The following is a 12816-nucleotide window of genomic DNA, read 5'->3' as shown; positions in this document are numbered from 1 at the left end:
AAGCTAGAAAACAGGAGTGAACCACCCAAAGTTCCTGCCCTTGTGGAGCCCATTCTAATGGGGGAAAGGCAAATAGCAAGTAAACCAATTAATATGTGTCAGATGGAAGTGTTGGGATCACCTGGAAGTTCTCTGCTGATTGTTTCTGTATTTTCAGTCATCCAAGAATTTATCAGCTGAGGTTAAGACTTAAGGAAGAAGGCATTGGAGGTTTTAGGGGAGAGAAAAGGTGTGAAAGAGTCATCCAGCAAGTGGGACAGTCAATGGTCTAGAGCAATATAGTAGGAGTGCCCAGATGTACTTAGGACCCACCTGAGGCTGTTTTCCTGTTCCAACTCAAATATACTTTCTCCATATTTGTGGGCAAGTCATTTAACAAATTTCTGTAGCCAGGAAAGCTAATGAGCTTATATACAGTCATCCATGCACAAACACATTGCATTCTTTGAGAGTTGCTGTATAAATCCAAGCTGTAAATGTTTGGTTGTAAACACTTTCTTTGGAGGTTTAATAATCAGTACTAAAATCTGACTGATGACATCTACTTTCCTATTTAACACTTATTACTCCATGCACAATTTTATATGCTTTCATTTGATTCCCTCTAGCTTCTTTCTTTGACCTTTTCAAATAATAAAAATAAAATGGCTGTGATATTAAAGAATAAGTCCTGTTAGGTCTGCTAACTTTTTAAAAATTTATTTATATAATATAAATATAAAATAAATATTTATAAAATATAACATAATTCACTTATTATATAACCTTTTTGGGGGGGTCACATCCAGGATACTTTTAATTATTTTAAGGGGGTGTACATGAATGCCTCTAATTTGTTAAAAAAGAAATTAATTTTCATTCATTTTAAAAGTACTGGCTCTGGAACTTTTGTTATGAGGAGGGAATTATTTAAAACAACAATAGGGAGTTCTAGTTCTAAAAATGATTAGGAATTACCTGTTTAAGGTCTTCAGAAAACAAGAAAGGCTCAGCAGTGGTCACGTCTAAGTGTGGAGTTTGCACACTTGTACCCATCCCTCAGTCATGGCAACTGAAGAGACAAGGTAGTTATTTTCAGTTGCTAGAGTGAAGCACAGAAGGAAGAATTGCCTAGCCAAGTAGAATGCAGACTTTGTTGAGCTTTAGTAATCAGAATCAACACCTCAAATTATACTCAGAAGTCAAATAGGTAGTCAGTGACGAGGAGAGCACAGATGTAGCTCACTTTGTTCATCCAATTCCCCTAAGCAGATGGGCAATAAAAGGTCTGTGAATGCAGTAGGGAGGCATCAAAGCCTCTACGTAGTCACAACATTAACCAAAAGTAACAGCAGATCAGAAGCTCCAAATCGATGGATTTGGTATTGCCATTGATAAGGGAAGAAGAGTTTGAACAGAAGGCAATGCTAGTAATCATATTCTGTGAAGATTCATGACACCTTTATTCCAAGGAAAGCAGTGTGCTAAGTACATCATCATTACAGGCAAGAAACATTTATCATGCTTAATATGGGGGAGGTAAGTGTATTCTTATTATCTCATTTTTTACAGCCTGATAGTTACTTTGAGTGCAGATCCTTTTAGCTTTATTTTATGGGGGGATATTGAAAAGATAAGTGATATAACTAAGTTCTCATAAGCTGGGAGGATTGATGCCTATGCTATTTCTAGACTGGGGATGGCTGAAATTCAGTGAAATCTTTAGCTCAAGAAATTGCCATTAAATCTAATTCACACTGAGGCAGTTTTCAAATTTTACATATTATTTCTGTTCTTCCTGGATGGATACATCTTGACTACATTTGGATCCGTTTTCACCTGTGTGCTCTATTGATTCAGTTTCCCACTAAGTTGTGTAGGGAAGGGGACGCAGGTAGTTCTAGAGGAGGAGGCTGGTGGAGGCTGACAGTTGCCAGGCACTTTTCTCAGGTCACGGATCATCTCTAGGCCTTGGTGCGAACTTCTCCAGGTTTTGTTAGTTTCTGGTGAAGAGTGTGAGCACTTTCCCTGGTGGGAAGCCCTGCAGTGTAACATCTGTCCATGGGGCTGTCCTTCTGGGAGGGCTACACCCGTAATCTAACGATATCTTTGTACCTTGTTGTGAGGGGATGGAGTCTGGCAACCCTGAGCCAGGATCCAGCTCCATCCCTAACCTGCTGGGTGAGCTTGGGCAAGGCATTGAGGCCTGCCAGCCTCAGTTTCCTCCTTTGTCAAGTTGTGATGATAGTTATTAATGCGTCACTCAATCATCTTGCTATTAGCATAATCATATTTTTATTAATGTATTATTGTACATTATTGTATAATATTATCATACATATTATTGTATGTATATGTATTATTATCATAATTGGAATTCTTATTTCAATATTAACTTGAGAGATAGGAAAAAAGCTGTAGAAGGATTTATTCATGTTACTTTTGTTATGACTGATTTTTTAAAGTATTTTTTAATGTCTTAATATATTCAGATCATCTGCTTGTTTCACCAGATTTGACTTTGAATGACTTCATGACCTCTACAAATCATTGCCATCTCCAAAGCACGAAAGCTTATTGCCAGGAAAAGTCACTAAAAGATTGTTGTACGGGCTTCAAAAGGCCATTCTAAAAACAATGATGACGGTTCTATTAAAATAAGCATGCAGGCTCTCGAGGTGTTTATTTAAAGGGCACAAGAACATTTGACTATATATGTTTCTTAAAAAATCAATCATATTTATTTAGAGTCAACCTTGTATAGAAGTCTTTTGTTGTTGTGTTGTTGGAATAACAAATTATCTAAGACTGAATGGCATCTTTCTTCTCCTGGTTATTTTTATCTCAGCTTCCCTGTTTATATACCTGAATGTTCTTTTATCACATAATTCTCATTTAAGAACTTGAATGATATGTTTATTGGACTCTGTAATAAGGCTAAAAACATGCTTTAAAGGCACAAGTTTTAGCTTGTGACAACTGTTCTTAGTTGTTAAGTTGTTTTCTTGTTCAAATTACCATGGGTAAAATCATTAATAATTGATTGTGTTCATTTACAAGAATTAGTTATGAATCAGAAAATAAGTTTATTCTAATTAACTATGTGTACTATAATAAAATATTTCTTAAAGTATTTCTTACTGGAATAAGAAATAAGTGATTTAAAAAGCTTTGAGGTTCCACTATGTTATATATAAAGGTTAATAAACACCTTATGTTTACATTTTTCATAGGTGCATTATTGCAATGGGCCTTGACAAAAATCCAACTTCACCAAAGCCTAAGAAAGAAAAGAGTATGGAGAAAAGAGAAGAACTGAAGAAGGGTGAGGGGAAACCGAGGAAGGATGGAGGGCACATGATACCGAGAAGGAGTGAGATGGAGGGGAATAAAACCACTTCAGTCATTTTTTCAGCTCAAGAAGAAAAAACAGGGATCGTAGAAGTGAGAACAGCTGTGGAAGAAATGGAACTTAAAGGAAAACCAGGACAAGATGTTTGGGAAGATGCCCAGGAAAATATATTTAAATACGGTAATGGATACCACAGAGTTATTTTGTTGTTGCCATTGTTGTTTTGCTTCAGTCTTTAAAATGCCCTTATCGAAATGTGCAACCATACCTACTCTATGTTACTCAGTTACAGTCTTCCACCAGTTCTGTTGCATGGAGGGATCCCTGAATACCTTCTCCCTCTGTTTTGCATGGAGTCCTGTGTCACCTTCCTCACAGAGGGCAGGCCTGATTCTGGAGAGGTGAAGGTGCTCGCAGGGGCAGGAGGGGAAGGAGAATTTCTGTCTGCGTGAGCCAGAAGCTCTGTTCGCTTCTGCAGAGAGAGACCGGGTTGACCAAATAGAGTTTTACCTTTTTTTTTTTTTTTTTTAGTATTTGAATGTACTTGCTTTGGTGAAATTGATGCTTGGGATCAGGTAGGCACAATATGCTTATCTAGTAATAAGAGTATTCCATAAGTAAAAACAGTTGACATAGGCTCGGGGTCCTGGAGCCAATCTGTCTGCCTTCCTTGTTATTCTCTCCTCTCCTGTTCTCTTCTTCTTCCTCCCCTCCCTCACTCTCTCCCATCCTCCTTTCCTTCTTACCTTCCTTTCTCTCTCTCTCTCACACACACACACACACACTCACTCACTCATATATAGAGTAGTGAAAATAACCAGTAATGAAAGTGCCAGGCACTGAGCACTGGGCCAGAGCTTTCCACACAGTACTTTTTTTTTTTAGAGAGAGAGACTGTGGTGAGGAAGGGCAGAAGGTGAGGGAGAGGCTCCACACCCAGCATGGAACCCCACACTGGGCTCAATCCCACAACCCTCAGATCATGACCTGAACCAAAATCAAGAGTTTGACGCTTAACCAACTGAGCCATCCAGGCCCTCAACACGCACTATTTCATTTTATCCTTACCATTCATTGTGATAGATATTATTACTCCCTCCATTTTATGGGATAGGAAACTGAGGCTCAGACACACAGACAGAAAGAAGCAGAACTAGGATTTACACTGGAGGAGAGGAAAACTTTTTCCTCAACCCATTTAGGTTCTTTGACTGGGTCCTTGTAAATGAGACTGACAAAAGAGATTAAAACAGGAAAAACAAACAGAAATTTATTAGCATGTGCATCGCACATACCCAGGAGTATTCAGTGCTGAGTAACTCAAGGGGGTGGTTAGAACTTGGGCTTATGTAGCATCTTAGCAAAAGTATAAGACACTTTTGGGGCGCCTGGGTGGCTCAGTCGTTAAGCATCTGCCTTCGGCCCAGGTCATGATCCCAGGGTCCTGGGATCGAGTCCCGCATCGGGCTCCCTGCTCAGCGGGAAGCCTGCTTCTCTCTCTCCCACTCCCCCTGCTTGTGTTCCCTCTCTCGCTGTGTCTCTCTCTGTCAAATAAATAAATAAAATCTTAAAAAAAAAAAGTATAAGACACTTTTAGAGAAGTGACAAGACAAAGGAAAAAGCACTGAGCTTCTGGGGCAGCAAATTATGGGAAGGCAAATATATGGCGAAACAAATGCTAGATAAAGGCTGGTTTCAGTGAGGTTTGTGATGCTGATTCCTTGGGTGTTTTTTTCTGGACTGATAAGGGTGTGGAGTTATCTCCTTTGATTAACTTCTGTCCTTCCTGGATAGAGAGGGGAGGGGAGATACCTTCACAAGTTTATGTCCTGCTTTTAGGCAAATAGGGGGAGGGTAGAGCACTCTTCTCGTATCTACTATTTCTCAGTTGCCTTCAGCTCAAAATAAACCGGATGCCAAAGTGGCATATTCTGGGCCGGCATACTCTGCCACACTCCAATACCCAGGCTTGTCTAATTCCGAAACCCAGGCTTTCCCAACTGTACAACCTCCTTTTTTGCACAAGCTATCCTCGATGTTACCTGGTTGTGGGTGGTATGTCCAAAGTCAGAAAGGGAGAGCTGCCTGCCTGTCCCGCTTACAGCAAGGAGACAGCGCGGGGATTAAAGGACCATTAGCTGTGGGCTGGGATGACCTGTGGAAGAACCGGCATCAGGAAAGGGGCAGAGCCCTCATTCCTCCTTCTCCTCTCATCTTGCTGCTGCCCAAGGGTTTCAGAAATCCCAGAGAAGAATTACAGAGCTATTATAGCACTGGACTTTGTTTATTACTGAAAGAATGCGATCATCTTAAAAAAGATTTCACTTCTAACACTTTGACCCAGTTTCTCTCTCTCTGTGATCTCTTCTAGTCTTTATTATCTTAGATTGAAAATTTAAAACTATCTCCGGCGATAGCAGTAGCACAGAGTTGAACAAATTGGACGTGTTTTTTTGTGTTTTAACTTTCAAGACATGTAGGTTTATTAAAGCCATGCTCAGGAGAGGCTTTTATATTCTTCATTTTTTTTTCTTAAACCAACCTGGCCAGGGTTATGAGTAGTGTACTTTATGCCTATGCTGTAGCTTTTCCCAAGATCTTTCCTCTGTGTTGGCTAGTTAATGGATTTGTCCTTTAAAAAAAAAGAAGAAGAAGAAACAGAGGCAGCGAGGCTTCAGCTCTCTGCAGAGCATCCGCTGATGGTAAAGGGCAGCAAGAAACTTGAGTGGAGGTCAGTGAGAGAGGGTTGCAGCTGGACTGACGTCGACCTCGTGTCAACTCACTTCCTCATTAGTGGGGATGGTTAACAACAAGCTAATTAAATTCTCTGGAAGAAGGAAGATGAGATGGGAGAAACAGAAGCAATTATGAAAAGGAATCCAGAAAGCATGCCACCAGTTCACTCGGATTGAGAACACGAGTAGCTCACACAAAGGAGGTGGCTCTGAGCTCTCATGCTAATTGAGTGCTCATGGTTAAAGGAGAGATGATATTTAGGTGTAATGACAGTATCTCGTACTTTGAGACAAAACACAGAAGCTTCTGCAAAACAGAATGTAGGGACTGCTCCTATGGTTCAGTACATGTTCCTTCAATTTTATGCTCTGCTTCAATAATATAACTGTAATTGTGTCCTGATTGTGGACAATTGTACTTCTCCAGTTTTAATCAGGTGCCTCCATTAGAGTATATTTCTCTTGGTCTATGACCAACCCCTTCCACCCCCATATTACTACTAATCCCTAATAATTATTAGACATGTATTGCTCATGACATTGTACTAAGCATGTTCCAGGGATGATGATTATATTTTTTAAAAGATTTTATTTATTTATTTATTTGAGAGAGATAGCAAGTGAGAGAGAGCACAAGCAGGGGACAGAGGGAGAACCAGACTCTCCACTGAGCAGAGAGTCCGACGTGGGCTCCATCCCAGGACCCCGAGATCATGACCTGAGCAGACACTGGAGAAGCTTCTCCAACGGAGCCCCCCAGGCACCCCTGCCCCAGGGCTGATTGCTTTAATAGTCACCACTGCTTTGTGAGGCAGGCACTACCATGTCACGGATGAAGAAACTAAACCTTGAAGATGTTGAGCAAATTGTGTAAAGTGACATAGTTAGCAAGTGTTTTCACTTGGACTTGGGCACACGGCAGCCTGCCTCTAAAACCCTCAATGTCACCACTATGTGACACTATTGATGGATTATAGCAGTTCACTCATGTTCTACTTGGCCCCCTGCTTATCCTGTGACCAGCAGCAAATATCTGTAAAGTGATAGATGCATGTGTTTCTCATGCCCGTGTGTTCTGTGGCTAACCTAAACTCCCCCTTTTACGAAGTCTTCCACGATTTCCAAATGACTTTCTGCGCCCCCTTTTTTAATTCCATTCCATTCATTTGACACTATTTCATGTAATTAATCATGAGTCCTATATGAAAATCCATAGCAATCAAGCCCAGCAGTGATGAAACTAACATTACTGAGGACCATGTATAAAAACCACTGTGAGTACTGTATCTGTTGTGTATTTGCATCTTATTTCCTCCACAAAAATTGGAGAATCCTTCTCAAAAAAGGCTTATTGATTGACGGCTGACTGGGCCAAGTGAGGAACTATCCTATTATTTGGCCTGAAATATTTGGATAAAAATATTTGTTTTTATTAGTATTTCCTGTTTCTTTCATACACTATAAAACAAATTTTTTCATCTTCTTGCTTATTTATAATTTGGTTTACAGATAATAATTCGCATTTCATGTTCTCCATATTAAATTTTTTTTGTGAAAACATTCTTGTGAATTCTCTTTGTTTGCCTTTCTTCATTACAGTAAGTTTCTGATTTCACTTTTCCTCTTACATCTCCCTCATACAGTCTCTGCATTAACAGAGCTTTCTTCATATGCACAGGGCCTGCATTTCTAAATTAAGTTTCTTTCACTGGGGCAGGGTGCATAGCTCTAAGTAATTACCTGACAGGCCCCCACCACTGGCAAGGAAGCCGGAATATCTAATAACTAAAACACACAAAATGGGGAAAGCTTTATTTTCCCTATAATTTTTATTTTAAAGATAATTGTTTATTTGCTTAATTGGTTCTGCATGAAATCCTTTTGCTCTCTATCCTTGGCATGTTGTCATTTCAAGATTTTTAGGTTTTGGTGGAGGAAAAAGGGGAACAATTAAATATGAAAGGTGAAAAATTATAACCACAAGGGACAGCTGGAGTTTATCTGATGTGACAATTTCCTTTTTCTGCTGTGGATTTGTTGCACCTCTCTGTAGGGAATGAAGCAAATTAGTGGCTGTGACAGGAATGTTCTATTTTATAAGAATTTTTTTATCCTTGGAATGTAATTATTTCACTGACTGTAGGGATGAATAATGCATATGATTGGGTTCTGGTCTAGGTATAGAATGCCTCATAATGCCTTTTCTTGATGTCCATTTGGTTCTCAATGTGCTATTCACAGTATTACTTCTCAGGGCCTTTGGACTTGATTAATTGAATTTTCCACTTCACTATTCATTAACTTGATATCCAAATATTTTGAACATTCTTCATATGAAATATGACCTCACTGGGTCTCCAAATTAACTTTCATTATTATAATCCTGTTCTCTTCATTTTTAATTTATTTCTAATTTATTGTTTTTCTATCAAGTTCTTCTCTTGTCCATTTTGGTTATTGTAGATGATGATGTCCATTTGTAAATGAACTTTCATTAGGTTTCAGGCTCGTCATTTGGAGCTTTATTTCTTTTGTGCTCTTGTGTATGTAACTGATTGCAATCTTTGATCATTTGCTGTTGGTTTTCCATGTTCAGTAATTGTGTGAAAAAGAAGCAAAGAAAGGCCCAGAGAAGAGAGTGTAGTGGAGTCAAAGTTCTCATTAAAGTAAAATGGGTTAAGTATCAGAGATTCTATTTTCCTTCTTATAGTGGTAATTTTTTTTTCCCTCAGAATATGAAGAAGATTTTGAAGTAGATGAGGAGAAACAAGATGAGAAAGCTAATGAAGAAGGACAGGCTGATGATCAAATGAATGAGATGTCAAAGTCACCCTCAGATGATGAAAAAGATCATTTAGACCCTGAAAAGGAGAGTGAAACCTCATCGCAGAAGGCAGCAGATGCTGATGACAATATGAAGGATGAAGGGGATGGATGCTGTGACAGTGAGCTGGAGGAGGATAAACAAGGCAAGTTGTTTCCCAGGTCATGTGACATGGGCTGTTCAGCAAGTGTGCTCACTCCTTTTCTTTTCTTTATATTTAATGGGATGATCCTCTTTTAAGGGAACGTTTAGAGCCTGGTTCCCTAACCAGAGAATGATGATCAATCAGGCTTCCATAGATACCTAATTTATGGGGTCATTCCTTAATTCCTTCTTTCCTTAGTTTTCTGGGATTTTTCAACAGGGGTCAGGTAAAACTTTTAGTGACATGTCCTCTGTTTACTTAGAAAGTTACTCCTTTTTTTTTTTAAATCCCAAAGTATCCCCTCTTACACACACACATGCATGTGCATTCGTGTGTGTGTACACCATTTTGTAGCCTTGGAAAAATGAAAAGAAGCTCCCATTCAGTTAAAGGGAAAGTTGAAGATTCCTACCCTAGGTTCACTTTTTTGTCTTCACTTACCTTGCACACAGGATACTGGCATCTTAGTTTCATGGAAGGATTATCTCTTTTGGCAAAGGAGGCTCCCTCACAGTCTTTAAGCCTAAAGTGACTCTGAATTTTCATGGGGAAAATACAGAAAGGTTTTTAGGTAGAGAAAGAAACCCTTATCATCTGAGACATACCTCAAACACTTTAAGACTTTTATAAAGACCTTAGTTCCCCAAAATAATGTTCAGTCAAAGAAGGAACCAATTTCTTGCTTTGTCCTGTAAAAGGGTTTGGTCAAGGTTATGTAATTCTTAATCAGAGATCTTTCCTGGTACATTGAGGGCATTTACCAGTTACAACAGTAACCCTGTCATATTTAAGTATATGTATGTCTTTGTAGTTTGCTTTGGGCTAGAGAATGAGGTTACATTATGATGACTTTTTTTTTTAAGATTTAATTATTTATTTGACAGAGAGAGAGAGAGAGATCGTGCGTGCACAAGCAGGGGGAGCAGCAGGCAGAGGGAGAGGGAGCAGCAGACTCCCCTCAGAGCAGAGAGCCCAGCGCGGGGCTGGATCCCAGAACCCTAGGATCATGACCCAAGCCAAAAGTAGACGCCCAACTGACTGAGCCACCCAGCCACCCCTATGATGACTTTTTTGATTGCTGTCCATTTCCCCCATTCTTTCCACCTCTCAACATTTTTTACTGTATAAAATTCAAAATTTTGAATTGAAGGAGTATATTGGGATAATATAAAATAAGAGTAAATTCAGTAACCAAGAGCAAATATTTTAGTTCCACTCCCTTCAAGAAATAATTTAAGCAAACCTATTCTAAAATTTCATGAACACACATAAAGGCAATAAAATACAGAAATTATTTAGAGTAAAAGAGAAGATAATTTTACTAGGAACCATAGATGGGACCATCACTAAGCTTGAACTAGAAATTTAATCCTGAGTTTCCTGACAGTCAAAGCAAAGAGTGAAGCACAAAGTGAAAATTTAGAATGATGTTCGCTATCAGTAAACTTGAAAACAGGATATGCTGTCACTTTTATTACAGTTGAAAGGTCCACTCAAGATTAATGGCCAGGCATTGAAATATTTTTTATAAAGTCTAAACTGGGCCCTTTCTATAATTTCTCTTAATACTTACACTTTATGTTTCCATGCATGCTTAATATATAAGTCTTTTCTCAATTTAATGTGAATATTGGATTTACGTTTATATTCCTATATGACATAGAGAAAGTTAAAGAATTCTATGGAAAAGTGATGTCACATGAATCAAATTTTGAAGAAATTATATGAGTGACTTGAACCCGGAAAAGAACTGAAAATGTGTTTGCATGTAAATATAATGGTTCAAAACACAAGGGACTCAACTTTTCATTTCTTCAGTAATGGTGGGGAATTAACAAGTATTGATTTCATGAAGATTCAGTACATTCTTTGAATATTTGGTCGTCTGGGATTATTTTTGTGCTACATAATCATCTTATTTGCTTAGGATCAGATGGATTTTTTCTAAGACAGAATAAATTTTTATGTTCAAACAGAGAGGGATATAGGCTAGTACTTGGATCTTCCTTGGAGGTAATGCTTTGATCATTTAGATCTGTAATTATTGAATAACTGACAGAATAGGTAAGCTTTAACATTGAATACTGCTTTCATATAAATAATTGGAATCCTCTGTTTGGAAAGGCATCCAAAAGGTATTGTTTATTAAGACTCTGTGCTATGCTAAATATTTTATATGAATTATCTGATTTACCTCAAACAATCTTAAAAAGCAGGTACTGTTTCTTTTTATCTCCATTTTACAAATAAATGAACTTGGATATGGTGGGATTAAGTAACTCACACAGCCAGAAAGCAGTGGAACCAAGACAGACATTACCCAACTTCAGAGCCTGGATTTTGGAGAAACAATGTAATATTGTTTATATATTATATTGTTATATAACAATATTGTTCCAAATGAGAAAATATCTATTTATCTAAAAGTAAAGCAAATCCCCCCAATAAAAGGATTCTGCTTCCTCAAGACTATGCATTTTAGAGGCACTTATGGTGAGCTCTTCATCTTCTTCTCTAGCCTCTGTTTTTTTGTTTTGTTTTTGAACAGAGGAGATAAAAGTGGACATTTTCTACCTTTACTCAAATTGACCTTTCTCCTCCCTGGATGGACTTCCCTATCCACTCCCAGGCATTGAGCTCAGTTCTAGCTGAGGCCCCTGCTCTCCCAAGACACACTCCTAGCTTGCCAGCCTTCACTAAGCTCTTTATTTCATAAAACTCTATCGTTCAGTAATTCATTATTCTCTTATTCATTATCTCTTCTTGTTTCATATGTTAAATTTCACCCCTCAAATTAATTACATAACGAGTTAATAACACAAAGTTGTTACAACTATGGAAGCTAGGACAGTATGTTGTCTTTGTTATTTTTCACAGAGGTGATTTCCTAAAAGATATTTTGTAAATATTATGCAATTACTTGATTGTTTTAACACTAAATACTAAGGTGCTTTTATTCACCATGAATAAGAGCACCTTGGAATTTTATTGATAAAGATTGTATAGAGTTAGCTGCATTATTATATGTAATATTTTTGAAGAGATATGTAGTGAATGCTACCAGAACATATAAAATTTAGCCCGCAAATGGGAATTTTAAGAGCCAGAGATTAAATTTGCCAACTATTTTATTTTATTGTTTCAATAATGATATTATTAAGCTATCCTTTTTAAGAGCTCTTTTGCATTTTTGGTATTTACATTAAAACTTTGTCATTATTTTGAAATAAAATCTCATTGCTTATTACTGTTTCTCTCCTCTACCTCCCAGCTCTTTTATTTCCCATCCCTTGATTTTGATAACCTGGCCTTGTGTTATTCAGAAACATTCCTTTTAGCATGCGGGATATCTGAATTAGAGATTTCATCCAGCAAACAAAGTAGCATGTATTAAAAATGATAATGACACAGCGGGTTCCTTGGAACACTCTATTAAAAAGCCAGACAGCATTTCATCTTCAAAAGTGTAAGAGGCATATTGTGACCACTGAGTCTGAGACACCAGTTCATCCTTTTTATTGACATGATTAAGAATCTTGCTGTTAGTATTTGGATGTGTTTCATTTGAACCTGCCTGCACCTCTTCCCAGAGGGCAAACAGTTGCCCAGGCTGTCACTCTGGTGACAAGTCGGCCCCATTTAAACTGCCAGCTAACAATGGCGTGGGCCTGCCTTGATGAATGCTCTGTGCTGAGCAGCCCATGAGTGATGAATGCTAGGGACCGAGAGCCGCAAAGAGAGCACCCTGGTTTAGGGATGACGTGTGAGACTTTCCATCATT

At 38.3% G+C, this 12816-nt stretch overlaps 1 protein-coding gene across 1 annotated transcript in view; it reads left to right on the top strand.

Annotated features, from left to right (window-relative positions):
• The window catches only part of ERICH3 (glutamate rich 3), a 78178-nt gene that overhangs the window by 43663 nt on the left and 21699 nt on the right, over positions 1–12816 (top strand). Inside the window, exons 10-11 of the mRNA XM_021678138.1 lie at positions 3213–3511; positions 8799–9035. Coding sequence (XP_021533813.1) covers positions 3213–3511; positions 8799–9035 — 536 coding nt within the window. The remainder of the gene's footprint in view (positions 1–3212; positions 3512–8798; positions 9036–12816) is intronic.

This window comes from Neomonachus schauinslandi, chromosome 4 (assembly GCF_002201575.2).
Source record: "Neomonachus schauinslandi chromosome 4, ASM220157v2, whole genome shotgun sequence".
Taxonomy (NCBI): domain Eukaryota; kingdom Metazoa; phylum Chordata; class Mammalia; order Carnivora; family Phocidae; genus Neomonachus; species Neomonachus schauinslandi.
Note: the sequence above shows the minus strand (reverse complement) of the source record. Positions and strands in the feature narration are given on the sequence as shown.